Source organism: Pristiophorus japonicus, chromosome 15 (genome assembly GCF_044704955.1).
Source record: "Pristiophorus japonicus isolate sPriJap1 chromosome 15, sPriJap1.hap1, whole genome shotgun sequence".
Classification (NCBI taxonomy): Eukaryota; Metazoa; Chordata; class Chondrichthyes; family Pristiophoridae; genus Pristiophorus; species Pristiophorus japonicus.
The window spans coordinates 21,241,397-21,268,824 of record NC_091991.1 but is presented as its reverse complement, the minus strand read 5'-3'; the positions used below and the strand labels follow the sequence as shown (position 1 = coordinate 21,268,824).

General features: G+C 41.6%; 1 protein-coding gene across 1 annotated transcript; it reads left to right on the top strand.

The window, feature by feature from the left end:
- Nucleotides 1–736: 736 nt before the first annotated feature.
- On the top strand, nt 737–17,431 carry LOC139280629 (ras-related protein Rab-21). Its single transcript, XM_070900201.1, has 7 exons — nt 737–1,051; nt 3,959–4,018; nt 5,483–5,590; nt 6,549–6,612; nt 10,302–10,356; nt 10,479–10,567; nt 15,720–17,431. Exons 1-7 carry the CDS (start codon nt 917–919, stop codon nt 15,848–15,850), a joined length of 642 nt encoding a protein of 213 aa, XP_070756302.1. The 5' UTR covers nt 737–916; the 3' UTR covers nt 15,851–17,431.
- The last annotated feature ends 9,997 nt before the right edge of the window (nt 17,432–27,428 follow it).

Here is a 27,428-nt window from a genome sequence, read left to right as displayed (position 1 = left end):
CCAGGAGCGTTAGCAAACAAAATTTGACACTGAGTCATACAAGGAGATATTAGGACAGATGATCAAAAGCTTAAGTCAAAGAGGTAGGTTTTAATGAGCGTCTTAAAGGAGGAGAGAGGTGGAGAGGTTTAGAGGCAGCTGAAGATGTGACCGTCAATGGTGGAGCAATTACAATCAGGGATGCGCCAGCGGCCAGAATCGAAGGAGAGCAGTGATCTTGGACAGTTGAAGGGCTGGAAGAGATTAGAGAGATCGGGAGGAGCGAGGCCGTGGAGGGATTTGAAAACAAGGATGGGAATTTTAAAATCAAAGGCTTTGCTTCACGAGGAGCCGATGTAGGTCGACGAACACAAGGGTGATGAGTGAACGGGACTTGGTGCGAGTTAGGACACGGCCAGCGGAGTTTTGTTGGGTGTCATTACAAGAATGACTACACTCCAAAAGGTACTTCATTGGCTGTAAAGCTCTTTGAGACGTCTGGTAGTCGTGAAAGGCGCCATATAAATCCAAGTCTTTTATCAAATTGAGGGAATTATCTTTTTGGATTGAAAATGAAAGCTCACATGTGAAATCTTTGTTATGCTCAGTGCTTAAACATAATTGCATTCTTGGTGGGATATCTTAGTGGCAATGTACACTGCAATTGCATGTTTCCTTGTTTGTGCACTTCCGGTGGCTTGCAGCGTCCGCCTGCCCACCGCCCCTCCCCTCCCCGGCCTGTCAATCATCCCATGTTCCCTGGAGGGGTGACGCAGGAGGAAGGAGACGCCATTAGACAAGCGGGCAGCTTGTTTACTGTTACTGGCGGACTCTGGAGCCGGTGGCTGCTCACATTCCCCCTCCCCTCCCCCCCCGCGCTCATGTGATTCTGTCTGAGATTTGCTGGGGCTGAATTTCTCGGTGACAACTGACGACCATGGCGAGCGTCGGAGGCGGTAAAACCTACTCGTTTAAAGTTGTCCTGCTAGGGGAAGGCTGCGTGGGAAAGACATCGCTGGTGCTGAGATACTGTGAGAACAAATTCAACGACAAGCACATCACCACGCTTCAGGTTCGTCATCTAGCCTTTTCTCCGACTTAAGTTTCCATTTCCCCTCCCTCTTGGTTTGGATCGTTGCCTCGATAAAGAGGAACTGAATCTTTCTGACGAGGGAAGGCCTACTGCCAAGTGTCGACCTGTGACAATGAGCTTTAATTTCATCTCGATACACACAGACGGATATATTTCAATGCTGACTAATTGTACGCTCGTTGTGTGCCCGCCCGTGTTCCATTAAAGACGTACAAATATTTGTCTTTCCTTCATCAGAATACCTTTTGTGAGAGAACAGTGGTTCAAAGTATAATAACCACTGACTTGGAGGAGGGAAGGGGTGGGAAGAGCAATATTTCGTGCCCCTTTCTAAGAAAGGGGTCCTTTTTATAGTTCTTTTCAACAAGCACACCCATGTCAAATGATCTGTTCTCGCACTAGAATTTGAGGCACAGGTTATAATTGTATTAAATTTGGTCATTGAGGGATGCCACGTTTTGTTTCAGAGCTGTTCTCTCAATCTCAAAATATCCCAACTAATATACAAATGATGCCTTTTATTGTATTTGAATGTATGGATCGTGCGTACAAGACCGCTTTCAAAGATGTGTTACAATTCAGCATCAATGAATCATTCAAACCGAGACTTCCACATCTATTGCTTTTTTTGGGGGGTGGGTGAGAAAGTTTGATCTTGGAACGTGTTATCATGGCACTAATCTCTGAAGAAGTTACGCGTCCTTCCTTGCATCATTTTTGGTAATGAGATTAAGTATATTTCACATGACAGTTGGGTTTTGGTCATGGGATTTTGTAATCATCTAGCTTTTCTTTAACTGCTCATGTTCTATGGAGTATGCATTACAGTTGTAATTTGAAATGACTTAAAATCTTTGAGTAATATTCAAGGATGAAAGTGAAAATAATACTGAGTTGTCCAAATAAACACATGCTTGTATTTTCTGGAATACAGGGTACTGGTTATTTTAAATAAATATCTCAACATCTGTTCAAAACATTATTACGCAACAAATTTGATTCTGCAAATGATTGTTTCAGAACTATTACAGTCTAGAAAGACAGCTAGTACATACAAAAGTGGCAGGCAGAAATTGGTAAATAATTTCTTGTATTTTTGAATCTGTAGCATAAATCTTTATTTTAGGCACTTGCTTTGAATGTTGCTGTTATCTTCGCTATAATTTAAATTGGAAGATGCAACCTGTTCTCGCAATCTGTTTACTCGATCATTTACATTTGATACTAAAAATAAAACTTCCTGTTTTCTGTTGGTAATGACTTGTACTTTGGCCAATGCCTTTGTCAGTTGTGCAGTTTAAGATTAAAACTCTTTTTAAATTGATATGTTTTAATAGAGTTGTGCAGAAGAAATAAATATACATAAATTCCTGCTCTTACCGGTTGACTTAATCGCATTAATTAATTGATTAGAAATTTGTCGCACTTTTAGTGCACCTAAGCTAATGGTTTCCAATTTATATTTTCTTGTGCTTAGAGAAATTGAAGGTAATTTAATTGCTGTTATACCACTTTCACATGGATGCAAAAGAGTTTTGAATATGCATTGCCTGTAGTCTAAAGTCATATTAACAACCTTCTTACCAAGCACTCTGAAGCCAAGAAGTTTGAAGCCACCTCCAGGCTGCATGTGCATAACTCTTTTCATGAGCTAGAGTACAATCAACAACAACAATCTGCATTTATATGGTGCTTTTCACGTTTTAAAACGTCCCAACATCATAGGAGTGTTATCAGACAACATTTGATACTGAGCCACATGGGCAATAAATGCTGGCTTTGGCAGTGAAGCCTACATACTATGAACACATTTTTTAAAGAGAGATATTAGAACAGGTGATCGAAAGCTTGGTCAAAGAGGTAGGTTTAGTGTCTTGAAGAAGAGAGAGGTAGAGAAGTGGAGAGGTTTTGGGAGAAATTCCAAAGCTTGGGGCCGAGGCAGCTAAAGGCATACCTGCCAATAGTGGAATGATAAAAATCAGGAGTATACAAGCGGTCAGAATTGAAGGAGTGCAGGGATCTTGGAGGGTTGTAGTGTTGACGAAGTTAGAGGTGGGGAGGGGCGAGACCATGGAGGGACTTGAAAACCAGGATGAGAATTTTAAAATCGAGGATTTGCTCGACCGGGAGCCAGTGTAAGTCAGCAAGCACAATTAACTGATCTTTCTATTGCACATCATATACTAGGTCAGAGACCAGAATTAATTTTATGCGATCCTAATATTAGAAAAAAACGGATCGTAGTCCCTATTGGCCTCGACTAGAAGATGCTAAATCTAATTCTGCACTCCACATATAACAATACATTTAGCAGCTGCTAACCCTTTTGGGCGTGGCAGCTACTCCATTCTGTACTTGAGGACTGAATAGTTTTGCCAGTGAAGATCTAACTTGGAGAGAAAGCAGGAAAGGGGTACTGAGGGAATGATTAGCCATGATCTTATTGAATGGCGGTGCAGGCTCAAAGGGCCGAATGGCCTACTCCTGCATCTATTTTCTATGCTTCTATGTTTCTATGTTTATGAGTGAAGTTCTTTGGTTGATTCTTAGACATCCTTGAAAAGAGCCCGTCAGCGCTTCAACTGGCCCCACTCCAAAGCCAGTTTTGTTTCTTTGCAGTGATTTATTTTTTCTCTGAGCTAAGCTATTTTGCTGTTAGTGAATCGGGGGAAGTTTTCAATTCCATTCGGTTCATTTTTAAAGACTGCACATCCTGGAACATCAAATGTGCCTACTAAATGTGCCAAAACTAAAACTTTGTTTTAGTTAAACATTGTTCTGTTTTTGTTTTCTTTGTTTTGTTTTCCTTGGCTCCCTTTGTGTAATAGTTTCTGCAACAAAAGTCTTTAATTTGTCATTTCACAAGCTGTCTTTGTCCATTTTTAGGCATCATTCTTAACCAAAAAACTGAATATTGGAGGCAAAAGAGTGAATATTGCAATTTGGGTAAGTACTCAAATTTGTTAAGTGTTTCTGACTAAGTTAATCTAAGCTACATTGACACTACAAGTTTAGTGTTGGTGCGAAATCATTTCTGCTTTGCACCAACGCTAAACTTGAATAATGTAAATGAAGTGTTAAGCATGAAGTAATCCCAGTGAAGAGGAGTGAGACGCTCTCCTCCTAGCGAGTCTCACTCCACTTCATTCTGGTGTCATATTGGACTTTTACTCAAAATTCAGACTGAATCTATACTATAACTGCAGCATCAGTGCAAAGCGGAACTGCTTCTCCGTAATGCTAGCATAAATGAACCCATAGAAACATTGCATTAGTTAAGTATATTTATAATTTTCTAAGAGTTGAATGTAATGTGTAAGTTAATTTCTTCTACCTTCATCTCAAACTTTTTTGATGTCCGAATGTAATGGTTTTGTTTTGGTTGTGACTGCATAACCACTATTATTCCTTTTTGCTGAAAGCTATTTGAGAAGGAATTCATTAATATTTATTTTGAGTGTAGATCTGATTGAGCCCTTGTATGGTTCCATTCCCACCTATCTGAACACAGTCGGTGCATCTCCAACAATGGCTTCTCTTTCTTTCCCCAAACATTCATCTCTAGGGTCCTCCAAAGATCTGTCCTTGGCCTCCCCATCCTGTCCCTTGGCAATATTATCTAGGCACAGTAGCTTTGGCATTGAAGCTTCCCAGCTGTACTTCTCCTCCATTTCTTTTGACCCTGTGGTTGCCACTGCACTATCTGACTGACTGCTTTCCGAAATCAAGGCCTAGTGAGTCTCGGTTCTGCCAACTCAACATCCGGAAGACCAAAATCATCATCTTTGGCTTTCCTTTTTCATTAACTCCACTCCACCCCACCTCTCCCAGCCTACTCTCTTGTTGGACTAGACAGTTTAGAATCTTATGTTCAATCTGAGTTGAATTTCACCAAGATGGCATATTTCTATTTTCAGAACCATGCATTCCTTTCCTCTACCTCAGCTCAAACCCTTATACATGCCTTTGTCAACTCCAACCTTGATGCCGATAATGTTTTCCCTGCTAACCTCCCATCCTCCACCATCCGTAAACTCCAACCAGTCTAAAGTTCTGCTGTATCTGTCCTTTCTCCTACTGATCTACACTGGCTCCCATACTCCCAACATGTTAAAAATTCCGCCCACCATTGGTAGCGGTGCCTTCAGTTGCCTTTGTCATACTAATTGGAACTCTCTGCATATCTCCACTTTTATAAGCCTCCTCAAAACCCATTACTTTGACCTTGCCTTCTGTTACTGCTCCTAACCTCTTGACTTCCTGACTTGGCATCCATTTTTATTATGCCCATCTGTGAAGCAGCTTGGAACTTTTTATATTAAAGGCACCACGTAAATACACGTTGTTGTAAGTTGTACTAGTTTGGAATGAATACTGATACTGAAAACAAACCTTTGTGTTCTAAACAAGGATACAGCTGGTCAGGAGAGGTTCCATGCTTTGGGTCCAATTTATTACAGAGATTCCAATGGAGCCATATTAGTGTATGATATCACAGATGAAGACTCATTTCAGAAGGTGAGATCGTGAAGCATTCATGCTCAAAGATACAATTGAGACTTAAAGCTGCATAGTTCCACAACTTTCTATATTTATACAAATATAATTATCACCAAATCGAGATTATTATGAAATGTAATGTTTTGCTTTAATTTTTGAAAATCTGTAGGCCTTGTTAGTTCTAACTTGTGAAGTGTGTAAATCAGCTAATGTGATCTTGGCAGACCCAGAATGAAAAGAAAATGAGGACATTCCCCAAGCATTCAGTCCATAAAACACTTTTCTTGCACAATTAAAATAGCTTCTTGGGCATCCCTTCACAGCCCGCTACCAAAGGATGGCTCGTGTCTATTCGTTGATTTATATAGTGTCTGTTAAGTGGCCACAACAATGTCACTAGAAGCTATTGTATGAACAGCATCTAGCATAACTGAATTACCAATAAAAAAGAACAGAGTTGGGAAAATAATATTGCAAAAACTATCAGAAGTATGTTTTGATTTTAAAAGTTACAGTAAATCTGCTAATCTTTGATCTCTGAAGGTTAAAATAGTTTTCTTATCCCTTTGTCCCATGGTTGTACTCTAGAAATGGGCAAAACAATCCACAAATTGTTTAGCCAATTGAATTTTTCTCTCTTGCATTTGAAAGATGTGGGATTCTTAAGTTCTCTCTTCCCCCCCCCCCCCCCCCCCCGCCCCCTATCTCCCTTTCCAGGATCTGCCAAGAATTTTGTGAGAAACCTGATTGGATGATTGCTTTGCATACAAATTAAAAGCTCAGCAAAGGGAACTACAAACTTAAAAACAAAGTCTTTTCTTCATACTAAGACTATTCTGAAACAGCCTATAATTTCCTTTTTAAGAAAGAATGGATGGAAGTGTCCATTTTAAAAAGAAAAATGCATGCTGAAATATGTATACTGGATGCTAAAACTGCATACTGATATTTACAAAATGTGATGCTTTGACCTTAGGTGAAAAATTGGGTGAAAGAATTACGGAAAATGTTAGGAAATGATATTTCTTTATGTATAGTAGGTAAGTGTCCATTTTCTCTGTCAGAAAATAAATGATTGACATTTATTGTTTCTAGATAATATGCTTTTGTTCTTGGGTTGAATAATATTGATGCAGAGTTTGAAGCCACTATGAAATAATGCCCTGGATTTCAGCTTGGAGGCGCGTTCCATGCCGGGGACGGGCTGATTTGAAGTCGGGAAACCCGGAAGTACGGGTTTTCCCCCAAATGACATCTTTAATTTTTTTTTCTGTAGGTTTCCCGCCCACAGTTAGCCTGATAGCCTGTCAGGCGGGAACTCCTACAGCACAAGGCCGCAGCTGAGCTGGACTGAGAGCAAGTAGATCTAGGGGGGTTGGAGAGGTTGATGGGGAGTGGGGGGGGTTCCGATTGCCAGGGGCTTTAACGGGTTTGGAGGAGACGCTCCTGGTCCCCAAGCAGTACTGTAAAGACACTTAACTTGTGGATTCAGCCATTCTCGCCTCCCTTCACCTGCCATGTTTCCCGAGGCCTGGGAAACCTGGCCGCCTGTGGTTTAAAAATACAATTATTAGAATGAAGACACAGCCACGTTCAAATATTGAAATGACCAACCTGCCTCCTGCGAGCAGATTGGTCACCCGACCCTCTGTTAAAACAGGGACAGGTTTAAGGTGGCTGGGGTTCCTGTTCCAGATTTAAAAAATTTTAACCTCTGACCTGACCCAACCCACCTGTTTTTCGGAGTTAAGATTCAGCCCAATGAGTTTGAATTAGGCTCTCAAATTAACAAATGCATTAAAATGCTGTGGGCTCTACACAGTTTCTAGCAGATGATTTTAAAATTTAACTTGACGCTGCATTGACTTTTTACATGGTTCATTATAGAAATTTCAGCAGACTTATCTGATTGCGGTAACGTGAGCTGCACCATTGCAGGGTTAAGCTTTAATGTTTTTGATTTTAAACCTTTCTCCCCTCCAAATCACCCCACCCCCAGAGAAAAAATACTACTTCTAGTTGCCTGGATCTTATCCTGAATTTCCATGTATATTTTTCACTTCTTCATTTTTTTTTAAAGACACTTACTGGTCATGCTGTTAATGGAGTAATAAGGTTGCTTGATGCCCTCAAAATGATGCATCTCATTGTCCAAACTTGGAAATGATGTGAAGCTGCTAGCTCTGAACAGGAGGCTGGCCTTTGAGTTATATGCTTGGTCTTTTAAGAATACATGAGGATGAGATTATCCTGGGGTATTTAAGCGAAGAAAAGGATAAAAGATTCTCCGTTTTATTTTAAAGAAATATCTTTTTGTGAACTTCTTAAATAAATTTTCTATTTTAAAACACTGCAGGAGACAATTTCTTCTGTGTGGTATTTGGAGTGAAATTGAAAATATATTTTAATATATGCATTTATGATCTTGCTGCAGATACTGTACAGAAGAAGTCTTTCCTGTCGAATGCCTTTTTCGCTTTATTAACCTACCAAAGAGTGAAAAAGCCATATCGAGTACACTGTCCAGACAATAGTGCAACCTTCTATACCATTCATCCACCTTGTTATAAGTCACAAGTTGCTTATAATGTTAGTCATGAGGATAAAGAAAGAAGTATCTTCAATAGTTTAATAAGCTTATCAAAAAATAATCACACACAGACAGAAAAATTAGCTGTCTTGGATATTTATGCCACATAAAATTGAAAATAGTTATGGTTACCAAGCTAACATCTCCGGCACTGCTAGTATTTCTCACACAATATTTCAAGTGCAAGTAAAAGCCTTGTTTTCCCAATTTGGCTTAATTTCCAACTGAAAACTATTATCCAGACGAGTTTTATAGATATGCCTGAAACTTGGTTGGATAGTGGTGATGGATCTGAAGTGGAGTTGAGGTTAAAAATAATTTGATATTGTAGTTGGGTCATCTTTCTGTGACTCCTTTTTGGGGTATTTTTTTTAAAGGTGATTAAACTAGTGAAGCTGTTCTTTTAAACTTTATTAATCCTTGGGATTAACATTTTAAGTAACTTAACCTATTGAGAGTTGCAATCTTCTAACTGCTATGCATGATTGCAAAAGTAAGCAAAATTCGAAAAATGGTAGTCGGGAGCTAGTTTTTTTTTTACTTTGGATTGGAGACGTGGTAACTTGTTTTCTATTTATCAAAGATAAGACAGTTCTGCCCTTTATTTTTCCAGTAATTTGTTGCAGTTAATATAATTTAACATTGTAAAACAATGCCAACTGTCATGAGTTCCAAATTATCAATGTGTGTGACTAATGCCCAAGTGTTGGAATTCTAACATGATCATGAGATTTGGATTTTGAAAGCTATAGAAACAAAGTTCAGTTTATGAACTTCATCTAAATCATAAGATGGTTATCAGCCCTCCAACAATATCTCCTCAGTGTGTCTGTTTTGTACAAAATTCCGCTAAAACTTGTTTGAAACTGTGGTATACTATGGAGTGATTTAAGGTGATGCATCAGACACACGAGCACAATAAGGTAATATTCTGTGTCTTAATAAGGATAGCTGTAAATGGACTGCAGTAGTTTCCAGTTGTGCTCTTTGTAGCATTCAGTCATACCTTGGCTCAAATACCAAAGAATTTTACTATTTAAATTCCCTGTTGATTTATAAATTATCCTGTCTAACTGTCCAATTTGGGAAATGATACCATGCAATAACTGCCATAGTCCAAATGCGTGGATCGTTTCTTTGCAATTTTAAAATGAAAGTAGCAGGCAGTAGCACAACTTGTTGGGTGTGCTGTGGAGCAGTAAGGTGCAATTTAATATCCAGACATGTTGCCGATGCAAACCAAAAGCTTACTTCTCTCCCCGACTGCTTTTGTGCATTTTATCGTGGCGAGATCAACAATACTAATTGCATGTTGCCAAGAGAAGATTTAATATATTTTAAAAGTGATGAAGGGTTTTGATGGGATCAATAGGAAAAGACTATTTCCTCTGGTTGGGGAGGTGACGAGGAGTCATCAGTTTAAAATTGTCACAAAGAGTGAGGAGAGAGGTTTTCAAAAATCTCTTCACATAGAGGATTGTAGGAACATGGAATGCTCTGCCACAGATAATGTTTGAGGTGGAGACCATTGCATCTTTTAAGGGAAAAGCGGATAAATATTTGAAGCAGTAGAAAATATTGAGCTCTGGGGAGAGAGCAAAGCAGTGGGATTAGTTCTTGCAAAAAGCCGGCACAGACACGATGGGACAAATGCAAAGGTCTGTCGATTCATCTGGGAAATGCTGCATTGGTACAAATAACCTAATCTACCATACTGCATCTGTTAATCACTGTTTTCAATTCTGAAAATTTGAATTCTTACGCAACTGGTTTAAGAATGAGCCAAGATTGTTGGAAGCTTCAAATAGCTTTATGGTTATTGAACTTCCGAAACATCTGCATTGTCTCCATTTCATTTCTAGGAAAAATATGCAAGTATCTGGACGTTTAGTTATATAAATATACATGGTTGCTATACTCCAGATATTTGATTAATAAGTAAGGCCACTGGTTTTTGGTTTTCACTGAGAAACTAATGGAATTATGGAATGGTAGAAATCCCAGAATACTATGCATTAAACAGAATTTGATCTTTGGCCATGATTTTAGAGAATAATGGGCCCTTTGTGTGTTATAACTGCTTGGAAATCATTACATCTAGGATACTGATCTGTTTTTGTGATTTTTTTTTTTAAACAGGTAATAAATTAGACCTGGAAAAGGATCGGCATGTATCGGTTGAGGAGGCAGAGGTGTAAGTGCACAATAAATTCTATTATTCCTTTAATCACACTGATCGTATTACATAATCTCCCTTTTTTTGGGACTTTCATTTAAAGAAAATATTTTGACCTCAACTGACTTTTATTTGTACAGGTACGCTGAATCAGTTGGAGCAAAACACTTTCATACATCAGCCAAGCTGAACAAGGGAATTGAAGAACTGTTCCTTGATCTTTGTAAAAGTGGGTGAAATTTTGCTGTTTACTTACTTGACATGATGTAGTGGATGTCAAAAGTTTGATAAAAATGTTAAAATTCGATTTAATTGTTGTAAGTAATAAAGGATTCGTCAACATTCCAAATTAACTTTTTTCCCCCATGTGTCATCTCCAAGAATTCAAATATGAAGTGGAATTCTTGAAATAAATTTAATTGGATTGTTAATTTTGGTGCAGAAATGTAACTAGTCTTTTTTAAAGAGGCGTAGCTTTAGTTTCAGATTTTATTGCTATAGAGAAATTTTGAATGGTTGCAACCCCTTTCAAAGATAGTAACAAATTTCTCACACATACTTAAGAAATTTTGACAGCTTGTTTCCATGAAATGTTTTCAGTCTGCGAACTTTGCTCTTCAATCCACTCAGCTCCGTTCCACTGCTGCCCTTTTAGATTTTTCTTTTTCATGTATTCATTCACTTCCCTCTTAAAAGCTAATATGGATTCTGCTTCCATCACTTTCATAATTGTGCAAAATTAAAATATATATTCTCCTAACCACTGTTCATTCTTTTGGTGGTAAATTTATGCCCCCGGGTTATAGACCTTTTGGTCCAGATTTTGCGGTGGGTAATAATGGAGAACAGTCTGTTTAGTACCCCTCTGAAACTGACTACCGTTGGGATTTAGCGTATGTGCATCTAAACGCGTAAATGCTCGGTGCCAGAGTTAAGGACATCTCCTTGGGGATGGAGAGGAACTTGGAGTGGGAGGGGGAAGATCCAGTTGTCGTGGTCCACATAGGTACCAACGACATAGATAGGACAAAGAAAGAGGTTCTGCTGAGAGTATCAGCAGCTAGGGGCCAAATTAAAAAGCAGAACACAAAGGTAATCATCTCTGGATTACTACACGAGCCACGAGCAAATTTGCATAGGGTAAATAAGATCAGAGAGTTAAACATGTGGCTCAAAGATTGGTGCGGGAGAAATGGGTTTTGGTTCGTGGGACACTGGGGCAAGAGGGAGCTGTTCCATTTTTATCATGCTGGGACTAGGGTCCTGGCAAATCAAATAACAAGGGCTGTTTTAAACTAATTAGTGGGGGGGTGGGGGAGGATTCAGGTGAGCGAAAATATTAAAAGTCAAAAAATAAGGAGAAGGCAATAGAGCAGGGTAGCACTGGGGGAAATGAAAACCAGAGCGTGCCAGGAAGGGACAGAATGTATAAACATAAAGGTGAATCAGAAAATGGGGTCAAAGCAGGAAATAATGGTAAAAAAGCAAATTTAAAAGTTCTTTATCAGAATGCACGTAGCATTCGTAACAAAATAGATGAGTTGATGGCACAAATGGGTAGGATCTGATAACCATTAGAGATGTGGTTGCAAGGTGACCAGGACTGGGAACTAAATATTCAGGGGTATTTGACAATTCAGAAGGACAGACAGAAAGGAAAAGGAGGTGGGGTAACACTGTTCATCAAAGATGAGATCAGTGCGTTAGTGGGAAATGATACTGGCTCAGAGGATCAAGATGCTGAATCAGTTTTGATGGAGGAAAAAGTCACTGGTGGGTGTAGTCTATAGGCCCCCTAACAGTAGCTACACTGTTGGACGGAGTATAAATCAAGAAATAATGGAGGCTTGTAATAAAGGAACGACAATAATCATGGGTGATTTTAACCTTCATATTGATTGGACAAAGCAAATTGGCCAGGGTAGACTTGAAGAGTTCATCGTGTATCCGGGATAGTTTCCTTAAACAGTACGTTGTGGAACCAACCAGGGAGCAGGCTATCTTAGATCTGGTACTGTGTAATGAGACAGGATTAATCAATGATCTCGCAGTAAAAGGATCCTCTAGGAATGAGTGACCATAATATGGTTGAATTTCAAATTCAGTTGTAGGGTGAGAAAGTTGGTCTCAATCCAGGGTCCTAAGCTTAAATAAAGGAAACTTCAAAGGTATGAGGGCAGAGTTGGCTAAAGTGGACAATAGATTAAAGTATGCGACGGTTATGAGCAGTAGCAGACATTTAAGGAGATATTTCATAACTCGCAATAAAAATATATCCCAATGAGAAGGAAAGACTGTGAGAAGGGATAACCATCCATGGGTAACTAAGGAAATAAGGGATGGTATCAAATTGAAAACAAGGGCATACAATGTGACCAAGACTAGTGGGAGGCCAGAGGATTGGGAAACTTTTAAAAGCCAGCAAAGAAAGACTTAAAAAAAAAAAAAAATTATAGCGAGGGAAGATAGATTATGAAAGTAAACTAGCACGAAATATAAAAATGGATAGTAAGAGTTTCTACAGGTATCTAAAAAGGAAAAGAGTGGCTAAAGTAACTGTTGGTTCCCTAGAGGATGAGACTGGAGAATTAATAATGGAGAGCAGGGAAATGGCAGAGATGTTGAACAAATATTTTGTATCAGTCTTCACGGTAGAAGAGACTAAAAACATCCCAATAATGGATAAACAAGGGGGGAGGAACTTAATGCAATCACTATCACTAATGAAGTAGTACTCTAAAATAATGGGACCAAAGGTGGACAAGTCCCTGGACCTGATGGCTTGCATCCTAGAGTCTTAAGAGAAGTGGCTGCAGAGAAGGGAATAAGGGGTTATGGGGAGCGGATCGGGAAGTGGACCTGAGTCCATGATCAGATCAGCCATGATCATATTAAATGATGGAGCAGGCTCGAAGGGCTGTATGGCCTACTTCTGCTCCTATTTCTTATGTTCTTATTTGTTGTAATCTACCAAAATTCCCTGGATTCTGGGGCGGCCCCAGTGAATTGGAAAACAGCAAATGTAACGCACCTATTTTTAAAAAAAGGAGGCAGACACAAAGCAGGAAATTATAGACCAGTTAGCCTAACATCTGTCGTTGGGGAAAATGCTGGAGTCTATTATTAAGGAAGCAGTAGTGGGACATTTGGAAAAGCATAATTCAATCAAGCAGTCAGCATGGTTTTTTGAAAGGGAAATTATGTTTAACAAATTTGCTGGAGTTCTTTGAGGATGTAACGAGCAGGGTGGATAAAGGGGAACCGGTGGTGGTGTATTTGGATTTCCAGAAGGCATTTGATAAGGTGCCACACAAAAGGTTACTACACAAGATAAAAGTTCACTGGGTTGGGGGTAATATTTTCGCATGGATAGAGGATTGGCAGAAAATAGTCAGGATAAATGGGTAATTTTCCGGTTGGCAAACAGTGACTAGTGAGGTGCTGCAGGGATCGGTGCTGGGTCCTCCACTATTTACAATCTATATTAATGACTTGGATGAAGGGACCAAGTGTAATGTAGCCAAGTTTGCTGATGATACAAAGATGGGTGGGAAAGCAAATTGTGAGGAGGACACAAAAAATCTGCAAAGGGATATAGACAGGCTAAGTGAGTGGGCAAACATTTGGCAGATGGAGTATAATGTGGGAAAATGTGAGGTTATCCACTTTGCAGAAATAATAGAAAAGCAAATTACAATTTAAATTGAGAAAAATTGCAAAATGCAGCACAGGGACCTGGGGGTCCTTGTGCATGAAACACAAAGTTAGTCTGCAGGTAGTCAGGAAGGCAAATGGAATGTTGGCCTTTATTGCAAGGGGGATAGAGTATAAAAGCATACAAGTCCTGCTACAACTGTACAGGGTATTGGTGAGGCCACACCTGGAGTACCACATACAGTTTTGATCTCCGTATTTAAGGAAGGATATATTTGCATTGGAGGCTGTTCAGGGAAGGTTCATTAGGTTGATTCCGGAGGTGAGGGGGTTGAGTTATGAAGATGAGTTGAGTAGGTTGGGCCGATACACTTTGGAGTTCAGAAGAATGAGAGGTGATCTTATCAAAACATATGATAATGAGGGGGCTCGACAAGGTGGATGCAGAGAGGATATTTCCACTCATAGGGGAAACTAAAACTAGGGGATATAGTCTCAGAATAAGGGGCCGCCCATTTAAAACTCATGAGGAGGAAATTCTTCTCTCCATGGGTTGTAAATCTACGGAATTCTCTACCCCAGAGAGCTGTGGGGGCTGGGTCATTGAATATATTTAAGGCGGGGATAAACAGATTTTTGAGCGATAAGGGAATAAAGGATTATGGGGAGCGGGCAAGGAAGTGGAGCTGAGTCCATGATCAGATCAGCCATGATCTTATTAAATGGTGGAGCAGGCTCGAGGGGACAAACTGCCTACTCCTGTTCCTATTTCTTATCATAAATCCTGAAGTTGCGGTCAGTTATTCACTGCTCCGATACGGGCTGTGCTGTGGACTCGCCTCCCACCCACCCCCCCCCCCCCCCCCCTCCCCTCCACCCCCAGTCGGCAATCAGTGGAAATGAAAAGTTGAGCTTTACCATGCTAATATTGCTGTTAAATACCCCCATTAAATGTTGAGCCTTGTTTTGAATATGTGTAACTGGGGGGTTTAACAGTGTATTGACTGCTAAACAACTGTTCTGGATCTGCAAAACTTTTTTTTTTATTTGTGGAGTGTCACATTTCACCATTATAACAAAAAAATTATTTATTTTTTTTAAAGTTAATGATATTTCAGCTTCTACCTTATCCCCATGTGAAAGTCCCAATCTTTATTTCGTATTCTAACATTTTTTTCAAGTTGTTTTTCATTTTTCATTTCCTGGTTGCTGTCTGAGAATTGTTCAATGTGATTGGCTGTTTAGCTTGTTGCTGTCACCGCAGCTCTTCACTGGGGATTCGCATTACACTGTGCTACAATCAGTTGCACGTATTGAACGTCAGATGTCTCTCCAGAGATCACAAGATCCTTGTGAGCAGGTTTCTTCAAGGTTTGCTACGAGCTCCGTAGCTTCACCACTGACCGCAAATTACAGGCCATTGTTTTTCATAATTTATCTGATCAAAAGCTCTCTCCATTTTGAACACCTGTATCTGATATCCTCTTAACTTGTGCTAATGAAAGGGCCCTGTTTTTTTTTTCTCGTCTCTCCTCATAACCAAGGTCTTATATGCTTAGTATTATCTTCGTGAATCACTTCTGCACCTTCTCCATGGCTTTCATATATTTTCTAAAGCAAGATGCCAAAACTGTAGACCATATTGTAACCAGTGATTTTTTTTTTTAGGTTTAACATTGCCTCTTCACTTTTGTATTGAGTAAATTTTATTTTTGTTTGATATTTAGGAATGATAGAAACAGCTCTAGCAGAAGAAAGGGCAAAAGGCAATGGCAATGGCCAGTCTGCAAGCACACGGCGGGGTGTACAGATAGTAGACGACGAACCCCAACAGAGTAGCGGAGGATGCTGTTCTTAACCGACCAAAACTGTTGAGCTTTGTTTTTGAAATGAAGACTGCCATGTACCACATCACATTTCTTATATCAGCAGAATGTTAAGTGTTTTAAAATAAAACTCATCTTTAAAGGACTAAAGTGCTAAACAAAGTGGAATGTGTGACCAGAAGGTTTTGTTTTTCCTCTTTCACACTTGTCTGGACAGAAATGATCAATGGCCTTTGTCATGAACCTTATTTAGAATTGTCTTTTTTTTTAATTGAAAAGCTGTATAATTTGCATGTAGCATCTTAGTACGTAGAAGCTCCAGTTGTATTGTCCTTTAAAAATCAGATCTCTATTATTTAATAACTTATGTACATGTGTTGAATAGTACACATTTGACTATTTTTGAACATAACTACTAAATGTGCAAATTCAGTCAGATTATTTTATAGTTTGAGCAGGGTTTTGCACAAGGCTCTCCCTATTATGCATTTATTCCATTCTGTTCCTTAATAAGGTGAAAATATGCATAGCAAATTTCATATTAAATATTTTATCCACTTTACAAATCTTGTACATGTTATAAAATTTGTTTTTCAACGAGCCTGTGAATGGGGATTGAAAGCATTTAAATAATGGCCCAGATTTTGCTGTTGCAGGGATCAAACGGCAAGTTAATCGGGGCATCTGGGGCCTGAGTGAACAGGGAAAGCAACTGTGTCTCCTTAACCAATCAGATTGAGAAATAAACAGGAACGACTGAGAAGGAAGTGTAAATTAGAGTGGGCGAGGTCAAATCCGTTACAGAAAGAGAAATGAAGAGTAAGGAAAGAAAGAGACAAAGGAAAAATACTTTTTTTTTAAAAATCTAAACTTTACATTTTTAAAATCTTCAATACCTGAAGGAATGTGACTTCACACTTTTAATACTTAATTTTCAACACCAGAGAGGTTGATTGGCAGTAATTAAGTTATCATGGTGTTAAAACAGTAATTGCATTTGTAATGACAAATTAACTTTCTGTGACGAGTTTAGTTTTTATCTACCGTGCATATACAGCAACCTCACATCATTCATTACATTTTAATGGTGAGGCAGACAGCAAAATGCTGTTTTCGCAAAGCTAACGGCAGAGCGCCACAACACGGACTGCAACTTTTGGGTATTGGAATTAACGACGCATCTTTCTTGCCTGAAGTTGCTGTACCAGTTACACTTAAATAACGACTAGCGCCATTAGTCTGTTACTTTGACAGTAAAATCTGGGCCATTGTTTCTGTCCAAGTACACTCATCTTAACTAAATTTTAAATAAAGGGGGTGAAATTGGTCTTGAGTGGTGCACAAAACATGATCACAAATTGGCAGCCTGTTTTGCACATCACGCAAAGACCAATTTCAGCCCCAAACATTTTTTGGAGGTGAAGTTACGCTTTTCAGATGGACCACAAACGTCTGAAGAAATGTACAATTTGTTAAATGTTTTGTGTGTTGTGTCTGTGGGGAGAAACTTAATGTTTTATTTGATTATAGTTTAAAAGTACAATTGCAACATTTCTTATTTGTAAATCTAAATCAATGTAATAAATGCACTAAGGAGTCATCTGTTATAAACACTGCTGGGTGTTTCCTTAACTGGATTTTCTTGCATAGTTTATCATGTTAAGGAACTGTGATGTATCTTGACCCATTTTGAGAAAATAGCTGTTGAATGTAACATGATACTTGAAATGGCTATAGGGTATTGATTGATCTGGACTGATCTTAAACCAATTGTAGTGAAGTTAAGCATTTTATTACCAAATGATCTCCAGTGAACATATGTTTTTATTGTAGTGCATTACATTTTTGGGCAGATATGTGTAAAAACTGTGAAACTATTTGTTTCAAGCTCACCCGAGAATGATCAAGTTTAACCAGAACTGGGACTCATGAGCAAGGTTTATAATCTTAACTGGCTAAATTCAAAGAAATGAGAAGATTTAAAACAAATGGATTGGAGAGGGATATTTTAACAACATTTAAGTAGAAAACTAATGAAACATTTTTCAAAGAATAATGCTGGGTATGCAAGACTAGTACATACTAAAGATCAGCAAGCTTAGACTAAACAAGCATGGATTAGCAAACAAAAGGGGAATAAATAAGGATTACCAAGGAGAAGTTGGTTCACTGAAATGAATGCAAGGTCATGCAAAAACAAGTTGAGAGACCTAGAAAAAAAGTCTCTATTGACAAATAACAGTAAACAATTATTTTAATATTGTATAAAGAGGAGTGGCAGAGAATAGGTGAAGGCATTAAAAGATGCACTGGGCTTGAAACTCAGGTTGGGCACGTAATAGTAAATATAATTGAATCACCGAAGGGAAGATATAAGCACTGGGAGTACCTTCACCACACGGACTGCAGCGGTTCAAGAAGGCGGCTCACCATCTTCTCTAGGGCAATTAGGGATGTGCAATAACGCCCACATTCCATGAATGAATTTTTAAAAAAAATAAGCAATATTTTTCCAGGAAAAAAAACTACCAAGATAAAATTCACGACTTAAATACAAATGAGACGAAAGACCTAGATGAGTTGAAAAGTGTTAAATACCATGGGAGAGGTGGTATTCATCCCTAAGTGCGACAAGGCACTGACTATCATTGAGAACTCTATGATCGCTGGGGAGATACCAATTCATTGGAAAATGACGAATGTATGGGTACCCATATTCAAGAAGGGTGACAAACCGACACGGTTAACTACAGATCCATTGGTCTTCAATTCTGTGTAACAATGATATTGAGTATTAAGAATCAACTTAAGAATTACCAGTACAATAATAACCTAGTAAACTGCACGCAACACAGCTTTAGACAGCCCAAGTTGACTGTTGTAAACTCTATGATGTATTGTACTTAGACATAGAAAAGCCGTTTGATAAAGTTCAACCTGAAAAGTTATGAATTAAGCTTAAGTTGTAGGAATTCAGGGCAAAACTTGGGTGTGAATATGAAATTTTCTGAAGAGTAGAAAATAACACACACTGGTTTGAGGTAATAGCAAGGTTGGTGGGAAGTAGGGTGCCCCAAGGTTCAGTATTGAAACCACCCTTTTGTTTCTAATTTACGTTAAGACTTGGATACTGAAACTTGACGCAGAGTGGTCAGATTTGCAGATGAAACTAAACATGAAGGGGCAATGGAATTGAAGGTGGCAGCCCAAAAATTGCAGAATGAGCTAAACAAAATATGAGTAGACAGAACAAAGGCAGATGAAATTTAATGCAGACAAGTGTGAAGTATTGCACATACGAAAGAAAAATGTGTATACCATGAATGATGTTGAAATAGCTAAAGATGAGTTTGAAAAAGACCTATGAGTCCAATCAGAACAGCAATCAACAAAGCTGATAGAACATTAAATTACATTGTCAGGACATTGTGTACAGTGCTGTGGTCAGACCACACCTTGATTCTGGAGGCCACAAAACAAAGGAGTTCAAACATTGGAGGCTGATCCCTAGTTTCAGAAGTCAAGTTAGAAGATGAGAGATTTGGACTTTTCAGCCTGGAAAGGAGCTGTCTTAGAGATGATTTTATGGAGTTGTATAACATAGTAAATGGTATAAGAAAAGGTTCATCTGGAATACAGTGGGAGTAGGACAAGGGAACACGGGTTCAGATTACTAAAAGGTAATTTTAGGACTACTTACAGGAAGTTCTGCAAAAATCTGCATTCAGGTCATTCAGTCTTTTGAAGGTTAAACCCGCAACTTAAAATATACACCCCACTTAATTTCATACTTTATAGGGTTATATTTAGGGTCACTTTTGAATTGTGAGTTTTTTCAAGACATGTAGGCCTTTTTGAAGCTGTTCAGCGTTTGCTGGTTTTTCAGGTTTACAATTTTGGCATCTGCTGAATATTACAGTATTAACTCCTGACTGCCTGCATTCCACAGCCAACAGCATAACCCTAAATTAAAAAATTAGTAAATATTAATGCAGAACTTTTCATCAAGGGATTAAATTGGTGAAATGTAATCTATGTACATATTTTAATACATTAAATGAAAGGATAGGCTGCACAAACTTGTGGATTGAATGGTATTTAAAATAATTGAGGAAATTTACTAGAGACAATGCTTCCCTCTTGGTGAATTCAGGATAAGAAAACATTAACTTTTTATTTGTTCGAGAGATGTGTACGATAGAAAGACTTGCATTTATATAACACCTTTATTGACCTCTGGATGTCCCAAAGTGCTTTGCAGCCAATTAAGTCATTTTGAAGTGTAGTCGCTGTTGTAGAAAATATGGCAGCCAATTCACACATCCACAAAGACCCACAAGCAACATTGTAATAATGACCAGATAATCTGTTTTAATAATTTTGGTTGAGGGATAAATATTGGCCAGGACACATGGGATCTTTTACGTCCGCCTGAAAAGGCAGATGGGGGCTCAGGTTACCGTATGCCAGTAATGCTGCATTTACTGCCCATCCCTATACTACAATGGTATATAGGCAATTCCAGGAAATTGACCCAATTGCAATGGAGAAATGGTCCTATATGTACAAGACAGGATGGTGCATGACTTGGAGGGGAACTTTGAAGTAATGAGGTTCCTACAATCTTTTCTGTCTTGTGGAGGTGCTGTAGTGTATCCTGCAGGTAGTGCATACTGCAGCCACAGTGGTGGTGGAGGAGGCAGAGTTCAGTGGCAGAGGTGCCAATCGAGTGGACTGCTCTACCCTGGATAGTGCTGAGCTTCTTCAGTGGTGTTGCAACATTTCCCATCTAGGTAAATGGTGAGTGTGTCAATTCACACCTAATGTGAGCCTTGTAGATGGTGGAAACTTTTAGAGGTCAGGAAATAAGCCTTTCATTAGAGTGCCTAGCCACTGCCCTGCTCTTGGAGTCAATTTGTTGATATGGCTATATCAACAAATTGACTGGTCCAGTTAAGCTTCTGATCAATACTGACTCCCAGGATGTTGATACTGTTGAAGATCAGGAGGAAAGAGCTGCACTTTCTCTTTGAGATGGTCATTACCTGCCTTGTATGTGGCACGAATGTTACCTGATGCTCTAACAATGACTCCACGAGGCAGTGTGTTGTACTTGAACTGTAGTGACCTTAGTCCGTTATTAGTTAACTCCAGAGTGAGGATCACACCTGGTGACAGGCACACCTGTACAGGTAACCTACTGCTGTGCCCTCTGGTGGCACACCTTGATATAGTACCAACAGTGGCCATGTAAGATACATGACATCACTCCCCCCTGAACCCTCAGTGCAAATCGCCTCTGCATTAACTGCTCTGGGCTTAGCTCTGTATGGGTTCTGTCTGGTAGATTTCTGGTGGCCGGCTCAACCTTGGGTGGGTAGTGGTGCAGTAGCGTGCAGGTGGTTGCTGTTTGTGTGTGTGTGTGTGTGTGTGTTCCTGACCACTCCATTTCCCCTCCCACGTTGGTGTGGTGGGGGCTCCTGGCATTCATGTACATACAAGTTCAGGTAAGTGGGTTTTGCGGGGTTTTTTTGTGTGTGGTTCCGTAGTGCGACAAGAGCGTGAGATGTCTTGTCGATGCGGTGACCGGTGCGTAAGAACAAGCTAGTCCCGGAGCTGTTGGGTGCCTTCATTGCGGTCTGGTGGCAGTTCAGTGCTCGGTGCTGGCAGTGGGAGGCTGGTTGGCTCACGTAGCCTGCTCTCAGGGCTGTTGCCGTGGTCCCTAGCGTCAGGCAGGTTCACAAATGTCTGTGACCCCCCCCCATCCTTTCTTTACACCCTGGGTCCCAGCTGCTCCCTGAAGTGCTGTCATCTAGCAGTGCGCAGGGGACCGCTGACTTGCTGGCCTAAGCATCGCTTGGTTTGAGATCCTGGCTGGTGTTTGTTTCCTCTGGGGAAACAGTGGTGGGTGACCCTACATCTCTGGGTGTGGCCTTAGTGTAGTCTGCTCCTTCAGGCTCGTGGCAGTTTGTGCAATCGGTTGCCTGAGAGATGGAGCCGACCCAGGGCATGGTATCACTACTGGTGCCTTTGCCCTGCTGAGGTCGCTTGCTTCGTAGCTCGTGTGCGTTGGCTGCTTGTGGCCACACTTCGTGGTGCATGACTCTGGTACCCGGGATGCAGGCTACAGCACTGGGTAGCTTGCTGGACCTGTGTGCACCCGATGGGTGTCTGCCCGCTGCATTGGCTGCGTGCAGTGGGAATCCTGCAGTGTACAGCTTTTCCTTACTTATGATGGACACTCTAGGGGTCCGATCACGATCGTGCGACTTTTCCTCACTGGTTGCATATGCACAGTTCAAACCATCAATTACACATTGTACATTGCCAGTTACACACTTTACGTAATCCGTTACACCTTTAGTTTCCACCTCACAATTCTTGTTACATTGCTTAATTGTGTGGAACTGTCCCTTTAATTGTGGTGGCTTGCAGGCCTCCTTTAAGAGAGCCTTGCTTACTTTACCTCAATCCGCTTCTCCGTTTGGTGTTATGTGTTGCTCCATCAGCACTGCACCTCGTGGTCTGGCTGTGGCCATCATTGTCTTCAGCGCATCGCCTCGTGGTTCGGGTGCCATCTTTTCTTCGTCCACGATGTCAACTGCGATAATCCTCTTCTCCCCGGGTTCTGCCTCCGTGGTTGGGAAGTCACTGCCGGATCCGATTTTCTCCCTCCTGAGTCCTGCCACTGGAGCCTGGAAGGTGCGTTCGGGTCGTCTCAGCTGGATCATCTCCACGCAGTCGTGCTGAGCGGTCTGTGTCCGGGTTCCGTGTTGGTCAGCTCACCGGTGCCGGGTCCACCCTCAGGTGAGGGTTTGCTTTGCCTCTGAGCGCAGAGGGCTTCGATCGCTGGAGGGGTGAAATCTTCCCACTTCCACTGGATCTTCTCCATCCACTTCTGCCGATCAGCGTTGGTCCATCACCTGCAACAATCCTCAGAGGTAACTTGTGCACCGTGCCATCATGGAGTACTTTTACATTCACACTACCAACGACTGGGATGATTTCATTGGTGTAGGTGCGCAGTTTTGACTGAACCGGGGCCAACTCGGGTCGTTCAGCCGGATTGTCCCATAGCCTCTCAAAGGCTTCTTGATTCATCACTGACTGGCTCATCCCCATGTCCACGTCCATGAAGACTGGATTTCCCTCTATCTCGACTTTCATCTTCAGCAGGGAGCACTCGCTGGTGCAGGTAAACATGCTATGTACCTCCCTGTGGGACTGGGCTGCCTCTCTGTCTAACAATTCATAATCCACGCTGGATTCATGGCCATCTGCGGACTTCTCATCAACACAGTGAGTCCTATTTCTCTTACACATTCGCTGGAGGTGGCCCTTTGTACCGCAGCCTTTGCAAGCATAGTCTTAAAAACAGCACTGGTGAGCCCTGTGATTCCTTCCGCAATGCCAGCATGGTGCTACTCGATTAGCCCCCCTCGGCGGACTCTGAGTTAAGGGACTCGGGGTCCTGTTCTCTCTTCCCTGAGAGGATTCGCACTCTACAGTCCAGCTCCTGAACGGCACCACTCTGTGCACAGTACCTGCCGGGTTTGAGTCCTGAGGGTGAGACATTTGCCTAGAGCCGCAGGTCAAGGTCATGAACGACTGATTCACAGAGGTGGCCTTCTGCAGTGTGACTGTGGTATTCGCCGACAGCTTGTGAAGAAGGCCCTCATGGCCAATTCCAGTGACAAAAATGTCGCGCAGTGGGTACAGAGACGATTCACTCGGCTGATTCCGGAGATGAGGGGGTTACCTTATGATAATAGATTGAGTAGACTGGGTCTTTACTCGTTGGAGTTCAGAAGGCTGAGGGGTGATCTTATAGAAACATTTAAAATCATGAAAGGGATAGACAGGATAGAGGCAGAGAGGTTGTTTCCACTGGTCGGGGAGACTAGAACTAGGGGGCACAGCCTCAAAATACGGGGGAGCCAATTTAAAACCGAGTTGAGAAGGAATTTCTTCTCCCAGAGGGTTGTGAATCTGTGGAATTCTCTGCCCAAGGAAGCAGTTGAGGCTGGCTCATTGAATGTTTTCAAGTCACAGATAGATAGATTTTTAACCAATAAGGGAATTAAGGGTTACGGGGAGAGAGCGGGTAAGTGGAGCTGAGTCCACGGCCAGATCAGCCATGATCTTATTGAATGGCGGAGCAGGCTCGAGGGGCGAAATGGCCTACTCCTGTTCCTAATTCTTATGTTCTTATGTAACTTTCTTCCCAAATTGAGCACAGTGTTAGAGCCGCTACACGTGCTCCTACGCAAAGGTTGCGATTGGGTCTGGGGGGACAGCCAGGAAAGGGCTTTTGATAGAGCACCCAATTTGTTCTGCTCCAACAAACTGTTAACGTTATATGACCCGTGTAAGAAACTTGTTTTAACGTGCGATGCATCGTCCTATGGGGTCGGTTATGTGTTGCAGCATGTGAATGCCAATGGTCAGTTACAGCCGGTAGCTTATGCCTCCAGAAGTCTGTCCCAGGCAGAAAGGGGCTACGGGATGATAGAAAAGGAAGCGCTAGCATGTGTATATGCAGTAAAAAAAATGCACCAGTACCTGTTTGGCAGGAAATTTGAGCTGGAGACAGATCACAAACCCCTAACGTCCCTTTTGGCCGACAACAAGGCCATAAATGCGAATGCATCGGCCCGCATACAGAGGTGGACACTCACGTTAGCCGCCTATGACTACACAATTCGGTATATACCGGGCACTAAAAACTGCGCCCATGCACTCAGCAGGCTCCCACTAGCCACCACTGAGGGGGCAACTGAGCATGATGCTGAGATGGTCATGGCTGTTGAAGCTTTCGAAAGCGAAGGCTCACCTGTGACAGCCCGTCAGATTAAAGTCTGGACAAATAAATACCCGTTACTGTCTTTAGTTAAGAAATGTGTCCTGAATGGGGACTGGGCAGCCACATACGGGGCATGCCCTGAGGAATTTAAACCGTTTCATAGGTGCAAGGATGAACTCTCGATTCAGGCTGATTGCCTACTGTGGGGAAACCGAGTAGTCATGCCCCAGAGAGGCAGAGAGGTGCTTATCAGAGATTTTCACAATTAGCACCCGGGCATTGTCATGATGAAGGCAATTGCCAGGTCATACGTTTGGTGGCCAGGGATAGATGCAGACCTGGAACTTTGTGTTCGCAGGTGCAACACGTGTGCTCAGCTGGGCAACGCATCCAGGGAAGCCCCCCCTTAGCGCCTGGTCCTAGCCCGCCAAGCCATGGTCACGCATCCATGTGGACTACGCAGGTCCTTTCATGGGAAAAATGTTTTTGGTTGTAGTAGACGCCTACTCCAAATGGATTGAGTGTGCCATTTTAAATTCAAGCACATCCTCTGCCACGGTAGAAAGTCTACGGGCAATGTTCGTCGCCCATGGTCTACCAGATGTCTTGGTCAGTGACAATGGCCCGTGCTTCACAAGCACTGAATTCCAGGACTTCATGGCAGGCAATGGAATCAACCATATTAGAACGGCACCATTCAAGCCGGCCTCAAACGGCCAGGCGGAACGAGCAGTGCAGATAATTAAACAGGGGATGCTCAGAATCCAAGGGGGTTCCCTACCAAGCCGCTTATCACACCTTCTGTTGGCCAATAGATCCCGACCACACTCGCTCACAGGGGCTCCACCCGCAGAGCTGCTAATGAAAAGGACGCTCAAAACCAGGTTATCCCTTATACACCCTACTATGAAAGAAATTGTTGAGAGCAGGCGTCAGTCACAATGTGACTACCATGACGGGAATGCGAGGGCGCGATGTATTGATGTCAATGACCCCGTTTTTGTCCTTAATTACGCTGCAGGGCCCAAATGGCTTGCAGGCACTGTGATTGCCAAAGAGGGGAATAGGGTTTTGGTAGTTAAACTAACCAATGACAAATCTGCCGCAAACACGTGGATCAAACTAAAAGGAGATTCAGCAACCCCATAGATGAAGCAGAGGAAGAACACAATATAGAGTTTACTCCACCACAGGTGACCGAACACTGGAACCAGGTGGAGGAGAGCCCAGTCACTGTGGGCAGTCCGGACAGGCTTGAGCCACCACAAACAGCAGACACTCAGGCCAGTGCCCAACAACCGGAGCCCCAACTCAGACGCTCTACAAGGGAGCGTAAACCACCAGAGAGACTTAACCTATGATCCCAATAAGACTTTGGGGGGGAGGTGATGTCATGTATTCAACTATCATTGTAACCCATGTATAAGCTGACCTAAGTTGTACACCTTGAGAACATTGACCACAAGGGGGTGAACTTGTGGGAGACACTCCTAACCTGGACTTTCAGGTATAAAAGGGGAAGCTCCATCCACCTTCATCACTTGAGGTCTTGCTAATAAAGGTAACTGGTCACAGAGTGACCTTCTCTCAAGTATGGGCCTCGTGTGCATTTATACTGTGTAGTAAGGATATATCAGTGTGCATGCCTGGTTCCCGGGATGGCAGGACTGACATATGAGGAAAGACTGGATCCGTCTGGGCCTGTATTCACTGGAGTTTAGAAGGATGTGAGGGGATCTCATAGAAACATATAAAATTCTGACGGGACTGGACAGGTTAGATACAGGAAGAATGTTTCCGATGTTGGGGAAGTCCAGAACCAGGGGACATAGTGGAAGGATAAGGGGTAAGCCATTTAGGACGGAGATGAGGAGAAACTTCTTCACTCAGAGAGTTGTTAACCTGTGGAATTCCCTACCTCAGAGAGTTATTGTTGCCAGTCATTGGATATATTCAAGGGGGAGTTAGATATGTCCCTTACGGCTAAAGGGATCAAGGGGTATGGAGAGAAAGCAGGAAAGGGATACTGAGGTGAATGATCAGCCATGATCTTATTGAATGGTGGTGCAGGCTCGAAGGGCCGAATAGCCTACTCCTGCACCTATTTTCTATGTTCCTATGTCACGCCTGCAATGTGTTCTGGCTGAGTGGGCTCTGATTATTGATGAGGTAGTCGGATGTTCAACTTTGCTGGAAAACTTTTGTACTTGCCAAGATGCTGGTCATGTGATGAAGGGTTACTGCCAATTTGGAGTGACTGATCACTTTTGTGGTGTGAGTGATCAGGCCAAGGTATAACCGAGAGATTTGGGGGCTGGTGTCCCCAAATCCAGCACTATGATTTATATGGCTCAAAATTGAATCTTGAAGGTATTGGCCCTGAATTTGTGGTCATTCCGCCCTTAGCACATGCACTAAATCCCAAACTTGCGATCTGTCAAATTCCGAATGGAAAGATGATCTGCTGCAACTGTCAAAATCGCATTGCTGGCGAAAAGCTGGGCTAATTGCTCACCAACTGCCCATTAATTATGCTGGAAAATTTTACGGCTGGTACAGACAGGCGCAGGAGCCCGTTTTCACAGTGTAAGGGGTGGGGTGGGGGGGCAGGGGGCGGGCGGTGGCAGTGATGAGAAAATAGCAATTTCATAATATAATTTGTGTGTTATTTATATATATCTATTAAATAATGTTATCAAGTTCATGGTGTCAAATAAGATTTCAACTTTTATCAGGTCATCTACAGATGTATGGAAATGTATTGATGTAAGCTTGCAAGGAAACATGTGTTGAAAGCAATATAAATC